Source organism: Musca autumnalis, unplaced genomic scaffold (genome assembly GCF_047663935.1).
Source record: "Musca autumnalis isolate F117 unplaced genomic scaffold, ASM4766393v1 scaffold_3, whole genome shotgun sequence".
Taxonomy (NCBI): domain Eukaryota; kingdom Metazoa; phylum Arthropoda; class Insecta; order Diptera; family Muscidae; genus Musca; species Musca autumnalis.
In genome coordinates, this window is record NW_027411866.1 from 75,201,564 (window position 1) to 75,216,828 (window position 15,265).

At 37.1% G+C, this 15,265-nt stretch overlaps 1 protein-coding gene across 19 annotated transcripts in view; it reads right to left on the reverse strand.

Annotated features, from left to right (window-relative positions):
* Positions 1 to 15,265, reverse strand: part of X11Lbeta — an 815,486-nt gene that overhangs the window by 81,190 nt on the left and 719,031 nt on the right. For all 19 annotated transcript variants that reach the window (XM_073971805.1, XM_073971804.1, XM_073971803.1 and 16 more), the window contains one exon: positions 6,204 to 8,428. In XM_073971805.1, the coding sequence (XP_073827906.1) occupies positions 6,204 to 8,412 (2,209 nt within the window). In that variant the 5' untranslated portion in view covers positions 8,413 to 8,428. The remainder of the gene's footprint in view (positions 1 to 6,203; positions 8,429 to 15,265) is intronic.

Below are 15,265 nucleotides of genomic sequence, written 5' to 3' on the forward strand. Positions count from 1 at the left end.
ATTTTTGTAGAATATTTGGATGCTGCTCATCTTGTGGTACTTTCACTACGGTTTAAGAAATAAAGGACGAAAAGGACATGAAAGCCATTGAGTTAGAAGAATAAAATGTTCTACAAAAAGATTCGTCATTCGATTTGACTGAAGACATGTCACCTCAAAATGAAGCTACAACAACGCCAAACAGAGATATGGAGCTATTTTACTAAGTATTATAGGGAAAAAATCAAAAACTTCATCGGGCGATATCTCAGAAACTTGACCTATGGCGAAAATTTCCTTTTGGGTTCTTAGTATACTCATCAAGGGCTTTCATATTCAAAAGAAATTTTGCACCCCCCTGACTTTGAGTTCCATTTTGTGTCACAGTGTAATGAATGATATTAACCAAATCCTAATTATATTGAAAACGTTGATTAACAATGTCCAGACATCTTCAAACCAAATAAAACTCCAATTCCCCCTAACCAACACTGCCTCATCAAATGATGTTGAAGTGACAATATGTTTCTAATTATTGGCGTGCTCCGTGTGACTGTCTGTGATATTGTCATTGACTGATGCCATGTCCTTGTCGTTGGGTGCCCAAAACCGGTACATATTTACCTACATTTACCCCCCAACGGGGGAATTGTGGTAATTGGTGGTGCAGCATATGAAAGTGACAGATAGATCGGTCATTAGTGTGTGTGTCTATCTGTTGGATATGAATTACGACGACGATGTTGGTAGGTAATCTACTGTCTTATGGGAGGTAAAATGTTGCAGTAGATATTTTATTTAAATAGCCTTTTGATGATGTGTCAATATGGAAAAACAAGAAAGCCCCCTGCAAGGATAAGTGGATAATAAAAGTGGATGATGCAGACAACTACCATGGAGACAAAAGTGACAAATGAATACTGTGATAACGAGAAGAAAATTAAAAAGGGGTCATGTTTATGTACCTACATCGGTGAGGTAGGTTTTAAATGAAGAATACTAAGAGCCAGGGGACATTTGTGGGGAAATGTAAAATGTCGGTACTTTGTTTTAGTTGTATGAGTAATTTTATTTTGTTATAGCAAGTAAAAAAATATCAGTCGAACTTTTGTGTTCAACATTTGTGTCTAAGTGCAGTTTAGGGTATCTTCGAAGATCCTTTGGAAATGTACACAATGCTGCTAGTTCTGGTCCGTGGAGGACCGGACCGATATGGGCGGGATATGGGAGATATCGTGCATACCATTTTAGTGACATTTTTTAATATCGGGGGAGTTCCGGAATTTGTGGACCAGAGTTGCCCATCTTCGAACTAAGCTAAGTTTGGACAAAATATGACGAAGGCCAAATATTGGACCAAATCGGTTGATCAATTCGAGAGCTATAGTGCTCTCCATCCACTACATATGGTACCATAGGGTTTTTTACACCTTTCGGGCTTTTTTCTCAAGAAGTATGGACTTGCCCTGAAAAAACTTTTACCGTCGTAGTAAAGGCAGTGAATGCAAGTTGCTTCAAAAAAATTAAAGTGATTCTAGAGCAGGTCTTTAAGTGAACTTATCCGAAATTTTGTGTGGGAGGTAGCCAAAGGCTTGGACAAATATTCGAACTTGATCTATATCTGGTAGACATATGTGGATATGTAATGTATGTATCAAATCGGTCACTTCCATCAAGAGTTATTCCGAACACTTTCGAAATTTTGTGGGGGAGGTACCAGTGGGAGTGGGTTCGATATAACCCATCTTCGAACTTAAACTAAGTTTGTTTTTTTGCAACTTTCAGGCTATTTTCTCAGAAAGTATGGACTTGCCCCTGATAAAACTTGTGCCGTCCTTTGGAGGGCATTGAATACAAGTTGTTACAACAAAAATCAAAGCGGTTCGAGAGCAGGTCCTAAATTGAACTTAAGCGAAATTTTGTGTGGGAGGTACTCGAAGGAGTGGACCGATTAAGTCCATAAGTCTGGTAGAAATTTCACGATGTGCAATGTATGGACCAAATCGGTTACTCCCTTCATGAATTATCGTGTGCACAAATTTTCCGAACATTTTCGAACTTTTGTGAGGTAGGTACCGGAAGGACTGGACCGATATAACCTATCTTCGAACTTAAACTAAGTTTGGACAAAATATTATGAAAGCCAAATTTTGGACCGAATTGGTTAATGCGTTCGAGAGTTATCGTGCCCTTCAGCCAGACAGACAGGCAGACGGACGGACATGGCTTAATCAACTCCAAATTGTCTGAAGCACATTTCGTCCAAACATACTTGGGGTCTATATACCCTCGTTAGCATAAATGCTGAGGGTATAAAAATAAAGGAAGTACACAGATTTTTCTAATATTTTCAACTCTAGAATACATGTGAAAACTATTTTTTCAAACCAAAATTTACTTTTTGTTACCAAATATGTGCTTATTTTGGCTATAACATCCATACTATTATCCCGATCATTATAATTTTGGTTTCATTTGATTTCCCGTGAAGTTTTTATTTAAAACTATTTTTTGTAATTTTTGACGGGTAAATTGACCTATATTTTGAAAAATGTCCGATTACTGATTAAATTTTTTAATTTTTTTGCAAATTCCGCGAATACTGTGTAACATTTTACAAATATTATGCAATCTTCTCACTGACGCCGCATCGTGATAGCTATTTAGTGATAATTGTGATCATTAAAATAATAGGCGTTTTTATAATATTTTATTCTTAAAAGCAGAAGTAAAACCGCGATAACTTTTGTACGCAACAACCAAAAATTTGCTCGCGAGCGGATTTGTACTGGGGAATTTTTTCCTTATCTAAATTTCCTTATTTTAATTTTTTGAAAATGGAATATGAAAGAATTGGCAACATTTCCCATATACTACCGTTAGCAGAAATGCTGAAGGTATAATAAATGATCATATAAAAGTAAAAATTTATATTACTTTGGCAGGATTTTAATTCAAATGCCTCTCTCTCCAACAAAGACAAAGGTTTGCTTTCACTTATTCTTTGGAATGAGTTTAAATGAACGCTGGAATATGTCATTTCAATTAACTGTTGTTGAGTCGAACTATAGTCACCGGAATCGAGGTCGGAGTGTATGCCTCAAGACGAAATCTGAACGTATTATGAATTTATTATGGCTACATAGAAAAACGGAACCTATCAACTTCGGCTTGAGTTACAAACTTGGAACATGACTCCGGACTAGATTCTCCAGGCTTGTTTTAGAAAGGAGCAATATAGCACAATAAATATTAGTACATGAGCTAATAAATCAACTATCCTTTAAGCAAAAATTTAGTTAAATATCAATTCAACATATCGTCACCATAAATGCCCGAAGTCGTATCTCCAAAAAAGTCAAAAATAGTTTTTTTTTAAATGAATCTAATACATACGACTAAAATAAATGCTCTTGCAACATTTCAAGATTCTACGTTAGAAAATGACGATCCTATTCTAGAAAAGGCATTTCGGAAAATGGGATAACATTGCAGATTTTGTTGTAATGACGGATCCCAAAACCAAGCGTTTCCGCGGTTTTGGTTTCATGACTTATGATTGATAATATCCCATATACTCGCCTTCATAAGATTAATATTCCATAAAACAGTTTTTCATTTTATAACGTTTTTAGCTTCTCCTGTAAAATTATTATTTTGTTAGTTACGGCTGTTGGCATTTATGGTGATGACATGTATGTTTTTTGTCCCCTAGCAATATCACAGCATGTGCTGCCAATCTCAAATCGTTATGACGTTCAATACATGCGATTATCTAAGCCAAACACCTTGAATCTGCGGGATATTTTGGCTTTGTTTTAAGTCCCGTAAATGTACCAAACGTGCCCGCAGTGTGGACATGACAAAAAATGCTATCACAAAGACACCATCTTTTAATGAAAACGTGTTGGCTGTTTTTGGATGCTGAATCATTGTTGTCCAAAAGGATTGCTGTTGTTGTTGCAGCAGTAGCAAAGTGCCCTGATTGCGGTCTCAAGAAATATTGCAAAGATATGAGAGTGGCACATTGCACAAAAAGAAAGATAGAAAGACAGATGGCGATAATGTGAATTGTGTGGATATTGGCATTTCGAAATGCTTCTTCATGTTCACATGCATACTCGTACATATCTGGATGAAGGTCAAGGATAAATCAATGAATCGGATGAAACATTTTAAAGACACATTTTGGGCAATTTATTTTAGGCTTCTTAAAGCACGTGCCCAAAAAGGGATCAAAATGGGTTCCTAAGCACTATTTGTTGAACAGAAATTTGCTGCTGCTAAAACGAAGAAATTATAGGATTTAATATTATCATAGCATTGTTGTTGTTCATTTTTCATAATAAGTTCAAATCCCCCCACGGGAAGCTGCTTTTAACACCCGTTAAGGGATGACCCCCACTTGTAAATTTCAGAAAATCGAAAAAAATTTTTGACTTATTTCAAAGTATAAACAGGATGGAATATGGCCTGAGTTATGAGCGAAGGAAGGGAATTATTTATTTTTTTATGTAACATAGAGACAAACAAGTGAGCCAAGGCTATAGGCGGGTCGGGGCCGACTATGTGATACCCTACACCACTAACCCTGTACATAACACCCGTTAAGGGATGACCCCTACTTGTAAATTTCAGAAAATCGAAAAAAAAAATTTGACTTATTTCAAAGTATAAACAGCATGGAATATTGCCTGAGATATGAGCGAAGAAAGGGAATTATTTATTTTTTTATGTAACATAGAGACAAACAAGTGAGCCAAGGCTATAGGCGGGTCGGGGCCGACTCGTCAGTACAACTAAAATAAAAATGGAAAAGTGGGATGTACGCCAACCATCAAAAATTCGACCTGTAGTGTGATTGCACAAAAAATGAAAAAAGGGATGCATTACCGACTATTGCGATATCTCTGCTGTTTGACCACCTATGATAACCTACTTCACACCGTTGTAAAAGTGATATTCTCTACTTTCCTTGTCAGGTTTTACTTTCGATATACATCTTACAGAAGAGCGATATTCGCTTTGAAATTAAACGTTGGCCTTTTCTCCAAATAAGTTTTTCTCACATTCCGACCTCTGTGGGATCCCCATTAACACCCAAAATTTCATGACCATCCAATCGAACTGAAGCGTGATTACAAAAAATAGAAAAATGGGATGTATTACCGACTATTGCGATATCTCCGTTATTTGGCCACATACGCCAACCTGCGTTACATCATTGTAAAGATGGGATTTTCTACTTTCATAGTCATGCTCTGCTTTTGGAAGGTCCCAAACCAAAGCTGTGATATTCGTCATTATTATTAAAATCGCAAAAATGAAAAGTTGTGTTCTATTAGCGGCTATTGGTGTATCTTCGTTGTTTAACCACATACGACAACCTACATTACATCGTTGCAAAGGTGATATTTCTACTTTTATTAACAGGTTTTGCTTTTGATACACCCCATATAGAAGCGGAGATATTCGCCTTGAAATATGTAGATCGTTGACTTTTTCTCCAAATAATTTTTTCCCATTCTGACCTCTGAATATTATCCGACCATCGCCAAAAGGCTTCTTCCCCTCCGGGACCTTCATCAACACCCAAAATTTGGCGAGGATCGGATTAAAATTGCGACCTGTAGCGTGATTACAAGTTTTAGATGGACAGACGGATGGACGGACACGTACTCGTATAGCCACGACTCAGCTCGTCGAGACATTTATTTTGGTATATTTATGTATGGGTCTACGACAATTATTTCAATGCGTTACAAACTTTTTGGCCAAAACCAACTTATAATACCCTCCCCACATAGTGGTGTAGGGTATAAAAAGCTTAGGTGTAAAATACGAAATAAGCAAAGATGAACAAAAATAAATATGCGTTCGTTTGCTTATTTAGCTGTCTCTGTCAATGTTGTGTAGCAGTTGATGTGCACAGCTAATGCTGGCTTATAAACCCTGGTAAAAATGTAACCACATGATGTAAGGATCCTAAAGTGAGTGGACAGTCCAAGAAACCAGTGTCTTCTGATAGAAAGGAAAATCAATCTCCACAGTTCAAAATTCTGAAACGTTCTTCGAAGAGTCCACAGCTTTCACCTAAGAAGGCTATGGTTTCCCAGATTTTGCGACCGTTCTTGGACATTTCGCAATTTTTACATACGCCACAAACATTTCTGAATATATATTGATTTATTTTACATAAAAACACAATAAAAATTCCTACTTACTCTGCCAACTTTCCGTTATATCATCGAATATCACTTCATTGTTACTAGACAAACGATCCTCGGCCAATTGACGATGTGACTGATTATGTTGCTGTTGTTGCGTATGATGCTGCTGCTGCTGAGACGATCTCTGTTGATGATGATATTGATGTGAAGCCTTTTGTTGATATTTTTGCATTTGTGCCTGTGATGGTGGTGGATACGATTGGCGATCACGTTCACGCTCTCGTCGATCGCGTAACTCCAATGTGGCAGGTGTATTTGGTTCACCCACTGATTCTCTGACCAATGCTGCATTAATATAACGTTCCGTTTTGCCGCGTTGTTCGCGTTCACGTTCCCGCATCGACACTGCAGACCGCTGTTCATGGGATTCTCGTTTCTCAGGCCATTCCGTGTGGGAGGTACCACCATGCTCCTGCAGTGAAGTCTTGCTGCCATATAAGTAGTGTTGGGCAAGAGTTTTGAGACCACCAGTTTCAGAATTTGCATAGGATTTTTGATTGGAATTCTGATGTGGGCCGGCATTTTGAGCTTGAGCCGAATTATAGCTGTTACGTTTTTGTGTAGTTTCCGAATATGTCGCCGACTCACTATTTGGACTACGTCCTAGACGTATGTGTTGCCGTGTATTCATATAAGATGATGGCGTGTTTTGAGTTTGATGCTGTTGTTGTGGTGTTTGTTGTCCTCCCGCCGTTTGTTCTTGTTGGTACATCGATCGCCTATGTTGTGATCGGGAATGCTCCATTTCCGGTAAGTTGTTGCCGCCATGGCCACCATATTCTGGGGAGTTTAATACCGTGCTTGTGGGTGTGTTGTTGCTGTTAGTGGTCTGCCTTGAATTCTCCCAATAATTATCTTTTACGAAAGGGTTTTGATTGGGATGACCATTTTGTTGTGAATTTGAGTTGGCCTCCGTGGCGGGAGCCATTCCATGATTATAGGCCTTCTCACTTGGATAATTTTGACCATTCATGTGATGATACCGCTCATATTGTGAGCGTTTTCGCGGCATTTCGCGTATGTCTGCTGTATCTGTGTTATGCTGGCGTTGATGTTTCTCTCTTGGGGCCTTGGGACTGGTGGTGGTGGTATTGGTGTGATAGTAAAATGGTGCGGTAATAGGTACCGGCAACTCGTCGTCTTCGTTGTGCGAGTTGTCTCTGTGTAATTTGTTTTCTTCTTCTCGGATGAGCTCGCTATGCTTTGGCGGTGGCTCTTCAGCCTCCTCTGTGGTCAGCAATTGATTGCAAAGAAATGGATTTGTTGAAATTCTGGGTGTTACCGATGACAATGATTCCGAAGATAAAGAAGAAGCACTGTGCGGTGGTGGTGATTGGGTAATGATATTCACACTGCGATAATAGTGACTGTTGTTGCTGGACCTTTCTTTGTTGTCGTTTGTTTCAGTTTTGTTGCTGTGCCCTTTGTTGGAATGATGTTTCACTTTCAGACCTGCGGCCGCTGATGTTGAGTTATTCAATTGATCCTCTTTGTTACAATTCGAATTAGCATCTACTGTTGTTGTAGTCGCTTCTAGTTGTGCACCGGGGGAATTCGACTGGTGCTGCTGCGACTGATGCTGACTGACAGATGACTTTGGTCTACACTTGGGAAAGAGAAGTGAAATCTGATCACTTATTGGTGGTGAGGAGCTTATCAAAGCCTGTGACAAGTCTAATGTGTGTGTGCTGCCGGTGCTGGGGGTGCCGCTTGTGGTTGTTTCAGCTTTTGTGGTTTCACCATTCACCACCTTACCGTTCACCAAATATTTCTGTTGTTCTCGCTGATAGAATGTTAGGTTATTGTGGTTCTGCTGTTGGTATTCGGCTGTGTTGTCGCTTTCGTTTCCATTCAGTTTGCTGTGGTGCTGCTGCCCATTGTCATTGTTGACATTTAGACGATTACTGTTGTTGTAATAATATGAACGCAAGTTGGCTTTATTGTTTTGGGGCGATGTAGTTGAGTTGGATGTATTATTGTGAGTGGAAGCGGAGGTGGTGGTGCCGGACGATGATGATGATCTGCTTGCTTGATAATATATCGAACGATTTGTGGCTTCACCGGTGGTGGAGTTTGTATTGTGATAACGTCTTTCGGGTGATACACTGGAATTGTTGATGGTTGTTGTCGAATGCAAATTGTTAATGCCACTTGTTGTTTGTCCCGGAGCAGCAGCAATTGTTTGCAGTGTTGTGCTGACCATTATTGTTGTCAATTAACTGTAATGACAATAAGAACAACAACAAAAATAGATGATGAGCAAAAAGAACAAGTGTTATAAATTTCATTTGGTGGCTGATAATGTTGGTTAATCGTTTTTTTATTAAAATTTTTTAATTAAAATTAAAGACCTCGAAAGCGGTGCATTGTTGTGGAATGGCCACGGCTATCAACGGTTATATTGGCTTTAACCACAAAGAGAAAATATTTTTCATTTACATTTCTTCGTGGCAATTTATGAGCGCTTCTGTCTGTGTTGGTAGATAAAAAAAATAGTCATGAATTTATTGCAGCAGGGCAGGAATTCGGCCCTAGAAGAACACATTTATCGAGTGTTAACAATGGAACGCCGACCACGGTGCTCTTGAACCAACTTTAAATGGTAGGTGCCTACACCCGGGAAGTTTTTGCGGATTCTGCAACTACAATGTTCATAGATGAGAAAAGTCAAAAAACCAAAAAAAAATATAGCCGGAGCGCTTTTTGAATAAATCGCGATTAAAGTTGACATTTTTAGAGGTTTTTAGGTTTTCACGATTTTGATTGGAAACAATAAATCCTATCGAAATGAGACCTAAAACAATGTTGTAGCAGTAAAAATTCTCCACATGATTGACCTTTATGATATTTTCGTAGGTGTTACCATTTGTGAGATATAGAAGTTGAAATTGGGACAATGCACTGACTGTATCGCCTCCTTATAAAACAATGTCATGCAGGATGCGCCTTAACTAACTTTAAGTGGAAACCGCTTTCACCTGTGAAGTTTTTGCTGATTTTGAAACAGCAATGTTCATAGATGAGAAAAATTCACAAAGAAGAAAAAATCACTGGAGGAATTTTTAAATAAATCGCAGTCAAAGTTCACATTTTTAGGTTTTCAGGATTTTGTTTGGAAACGGAAATACCTATCTAAATGGGACCAAAGAAAGTGAGGTAGCAGTGAAAATTCTCTACAACATTTTCTTTGGTCTCATTTCGATAAGAATTTGCGTTTCGCCTTAAACCCTGCATGGCATTGTTTTATAGGGAGGCGAAACTTCTCCACCAAAAATCGTCCACATAGGTCCGTGTTTTGGTATAGCCCCCATATAACGGTACCTCCCAATTTCCGGTATTTTGAGAATTGTGGCTACAATTTTTAACCGAACTAGCTGTAATTTGATATTTGAGGTTCTCAATAGCCACGAAACTCCTCCACAAAAAATCGTCAACATAGGTCCATATTTTGGTATTGTCCCCATATAACGGCAACTCCCGATTTTCGGTATTTTGAGAATTTTGGCTACAATTTTTAACCGAACTAGCTGTAATTTGATATTTGAAGTTCTCAGTAGCCACGAAACTTCTCCACCAAAAATCGTCAACATAGGTCCATATTTTGGTATAGTCCCTATATAACGGTACCTCCTGATTTTCGGTATTTTCAGAATTCTAGCTACAATTTTTAAGCGAACTAGCTGTAATTTGACATTTCATGTTCTCAGTTTTCACGAAACATCTCCACCAAAAATCGTCAACATAGGTCCATGTTTTGTTATAGTGCCCATATAACGGTACCTCCCGATTTTTGGTATTTTGAGAATTTTAGCTACAATTTTTACCTCCCGATTTTCGGTATTTTGTGGGTCTTAGCTAAATTGTTTGACGAAACTACCCGTAATTTGAATTTTGAGGTTCCCTGAAGTTATAAAACTTTTCCACCAAAAATTGTTAAGATAGCTAGACACTTTGATATAGCCCCATAGTGGTACCTTTCACCTGGCTGAACACATTTTTTAGATTAGATTATATAATTTAGACTAATTATTCCATTTTAATTAAGACTTTTTTGATGGTGAAGGATAAAAAAGTTCGACCCTGCCGAACATAACGTTTTTTTCTTGTTTAATTTAACAATAAATCACTATTTGGATAGGTGTTATGTTAGGTAAATCAATATTGGGTTCGTTGTACAGCAGCATATTTTTCCCATTTTTCAATCAAACCTTAAATAAAAAACATTGTAATAAAATTGCAAAATGGCCTTAAAGCTTTTAAATTTCGCATTTATTAACAAAATTTTCTGCACACTGACATTCTCCTTCACACGAAAATATGATAAAGATATTATGACATTTTTATCTTCACATTTGCTCGGTCACTCTGTAAAGCGAACATTATTTTTCTTTGGCGAAATGAAAATTTATCATTGTCCCTGAATGCTGGTGATAGAGATCTTTCGTTTCGGTTTTATTCGCTTCCATTAAACATTAAATGATGTAAATTTTGCATTGCTCATCTACCCGACACAATCATCGTTCATCTTTTTTTTTGTGCCAACTTTTTCTATAACCCACAGACTCGATGTGTTCGTAGAATTCCAATTTTTGTTAGTGAAATGGTTGATGGGAGTTATCATTTACGTAGTTACCGAATAGGCGACAAAGGACATAAATTTTGACATTTACAATAAATTATGTCATTAGGGTAACTGTGTGTCATTAGTATTAGCGAGCGGCGACAGTAACAACGACAATTTGTGAAAGGAACAGTAAAGTGATGTTGAAAAATTAAAGTTAGAAATATGGGTTGAGATGGATGGACAATTTTGAACCAGGTATGAACTTTTGATTTCTTTCGAATAATTAATACACTCCGACATGTTATCAAATCAAACTCATGTGATCTCTGCCATGAACTTTTGATTTCTTTCGAATACTTCATACATTCAAATTGTTTTTAGTGTGAAAAATGCGAAATAAAAACGGGTTGTTAATAAGACCGACTGATGGGACGATATTTGTGGTTTGTTCCAATTAAAATATCATTAGATCTATATAATATAGAACTCATAAAACATCCGAGAGTTATTAAATTACGAACCTCAGCATTAAGGTCTGCTTACCATTTCAAATATTGCATGAAATTTGTGAAAATGTTTTTCACAAGTTAGCAAAAATATTTTTTCCATACCACATTGCGTCGTCTGCCTATAAAAGTGGTAGGTGGGTGCGTTCATTGCCCCAACATTATTTACTGAAGTGACAAACGATTATTGTGCGCTTCATAAATTGCTGTAAAAATTCGTTGCTGAAATATTGCTTAAATGTCATTTGTAACACATTTACGTTTTACGTTCACGCGTACGCTTGTTCACATTCATTTGCCACCGAAATGTTTCCTTCCTCTTTTGAATTACATTTTTGCGGTTTATGGTTGTAGAGATCCAGTTAGATAGATAGACGAAAGTGTGTGCGATAATATATTTGATTTTTCTAAGGTGAGCGAGAGTAGTACATTTAGAGTTGTAATGCTGTAAGGTAGGTAATGTTCGTAATGATTTCATTGTCTAGATAAGATGTTATATATGAGTATACGAAGTGAAATATACTGGACATGTAGTCAACATTCTAGTGAAAGGTTTAACCAGCGATGGTCGTAGGGTTAACTGTCCACCCTTAGAAAAAATGGTTATTTACTAGGAATGAACAATTTCCCCCGTTATATTCACAAGCTTTAAGGACATGATCTATTCCTGAAATATATGAACTCTTCACGAAAAGGTTCAGTTTACGGAGTGGCGCATGTACACGAGGACCTGTAGTGGAATACTGTAACTCATTTTTTGAGTTACCCACAAAAATCGGTAAAATTAAAACGCAAAATTATGAATGAAAAGTATCAATAAAAGTTGACATCACTCTATCTATCATTAGAACTTTTCGACCACTTCTTATTGGTCGTTAACTAGCCGACATATATTGTTAATTAACGAAATTATAAGCATTTAAATTTTACCGATTTTTGTCGGTAACTCAAAAAATGAGTTAGATAATCGCGCTACTGATATGCCTGCAGATTCTGTTCTGTTTATAAAATACTAGCGACATTTCTATCTCTAACATTAGTCTTACATACATACATCTATGTTTCAACCGAAGACAAGGGCGCGCAGACCAAGAATAGAACGCATAAAAAGACCACATGTCCTTGTGTCCATATCCTAGGCATGACATTAAAATTTTTCCGACATTGAAAAAGACAAGAATAACTATTTTGTTGCCACAAATGTTCAAGAAATGGGTACGGGTCTACTGTTACAGTTTCGCGAAAGCTCAGATACGAACCAAAAGACTTATGACATCTTAATAACACGTACATGCACGAATCATGTGTTTAGAAAATACATATCGGTATAATCTGAAAAAGATTTAATTACACGTTGTTATCAAAAACCAGTTAGAAAAGAACCAATATTCCGCGGGACTGACAATATGACAAACTACACCACTTCTGATATTTTTAATATATTCATGATGCAGATTATGGTATTTTAAATATCTTCAATCCAAGCTTCCATTCGCAAGAACCAATTTAAACCAAACTGAAAATAGAGAGAAGAAGCACATTTTCATATTAAATAAAGTTCTGCCGGGCCGAACTTTTATACCCTCCACCATAAAATAGTCTTAAATAAAATTGAATAATTAGTTTCCTTTCACAATTTTAGGTGGACACATTTTTCGACCATGTGAAAGGTCAAAGTGTATCAATCAAAGTGTACCTATCTTTAAAATATTTGGTAGAAAAGTTTTATAACTGCAGGGAACCTAAAAAGTCAAATTACGGGTTGTTCTGTAAAACAATGTAGCTAAGACCCTCAAAATGCTGAAAATCGGAATGTACCGTTATATGGGAGCTATACCAAAACATCGACCTATGTTGACGATTTTTAGTGGGAAAGTTTCGTGGACACTGAAAACTTAAAATGTCAAATTACGGCTAGTTCGGTTAAAAATTATAGCTAAAGTTCTCAAAATACCGAAACTCGGGAGGTACCGTTATATGGGGGATATACCAAAATGTCAACCTATGCTGACAAATGTATCTAAAATCCTCAAAACACCGAAAATCAGGAGGTACCTTTTTATGGAGGCTATACCAAAACATGGGCCTATATCGACGATTTTTGGTGGCACAGAGTCGTCATTACCGAGAACCTTAAATGCCAAATTACAGATAGTTCGGTTAAAAATGTTAGCTATTATCCTCAAAATACTGAAAATCGGAAGGTTCCGTTATGTGGGCGCTTTACCAAAACATGGACCTATGTTAAAGATTTTTGGTGGAAAAGTTTTGTGACCACTGGAAACTTCAACTGTCAAATTGCAGGTAGTTTGGTTAAAATTGTAGATAAAAGTATATATAGAATATTGGTATAAATTTAACTTCTTTTTATATCCCAGAGTCCTTTTGGTGATCAAAAACTGATTAACTCACTTGTACGATCAGAAAGGGACCCGAAAGTGACTCCCTCTAATGATTAAAAGGAATTCAATTTAAATTACAATCAAAAACTTTATAACAATCGAAAATAAATCATGGAGGCCTGTAAACTTCGACTATTTTTTCGTTTTTTATTGTCACATTTTGATCATCTGAAGATTGAAAAATGCTTAATCAAAAAGGATCATGCAATTGTTTGAAAAGTGATTAGAATTATGGGTCTTCTGATCAGATTTTGAAAATATATATGATTAAACACTTATTGTTTTGTTTGGATGTATGTAATTCTCATATACACTTTCTACTAAAATTTGATATACAATATTAAGAGTATTGTCAACAACAACACATGTCCAGGTTTTTCCAAGTGAAATGAAGAAACAGTATACTAACCACCGCAACATAAACAAGTGAGCAAAGACTATAGTCGGGACGGGGCCGACCATATGATACCCTACACCACTACCCCTGTACATAAGCTTTTCTCTGGTAAACATTTATTCTAGGGTACATAATCCGACTACCACCAAATATATTTTGGTTTCTAATCAAAAAACATATGCCTCTTTCTCTCTGGGACCACCATCAGCAAAATTTTGTGACCATACGATCAAAATTTCGACCTGTAGAATGGAAGAATTGGATGCATTACCGACTATTGTGGTATATCCCTTGTTTGACCACCTTCGCCAACCTACTTTACACCAATGTACAGGTAATATTTTCTTCTGCCATTGACAGACTTTGTCGTTGAAATAACCCTACTAGAAATCGATATATTCACAAAGAATAAAATTTTGAATTTGTCTGCACATCAGTTTTTCCCCATTCCGATCCATAAATATTATCCGACTATCACCAAAATCAATAGACATCTTCCTATGTGGGGCCCCTTAAACCCCCAAAAATTCGTGACTATCCCATCAAAATTCCAACGTGTAGCGTGATTACAAAAAATGGAAAAATTGGATATATTTTATAATATATTTTGCGATATCTCGGTTTTTTGCCCACTTACGCCACCGTGCTTTGCGTCAATGTAAAGGACATATTTTCTTCTTCCATTGGCGGGCTTTCCTTTTGGAATACTACTACTAGAAGCGGAAATATTCGCATAAGAAAAAAAAACGTTGACTTTTCTCCACATAAGCTTTTTGCTTATTCCGACTCCTGAATATTATCCGACCATCACCAAAATAAATAGGCTTCTTCCTCTGTGTTACCCGCATAAAATTCCAAAAACTTCGTGACGATCCGACTAAATTTGCGACCTGTAGCGTGATTACAAAAAAATCGGAGAATGGGATGCATTACCGACTATTGCGATATCTCTGTTGTTTGAGCAGCTACGACAACCTACTTTACATCATTGTAAAGGTGATATTTTCTACTTTCCTCGCCAGGTTCTGCTTTTGATACACCTCTTAAAGAAACAGAAGTATTGGCTTCGAAACAAAACGTTGACCATTCTCCAAATAAGTTTTTGCCCATTCCGACCATGAATATTATCCGACCATCATTAAAATCAGTAGGCTTCTTCCTCTGTGGGAACCCCATTAACACCCAAA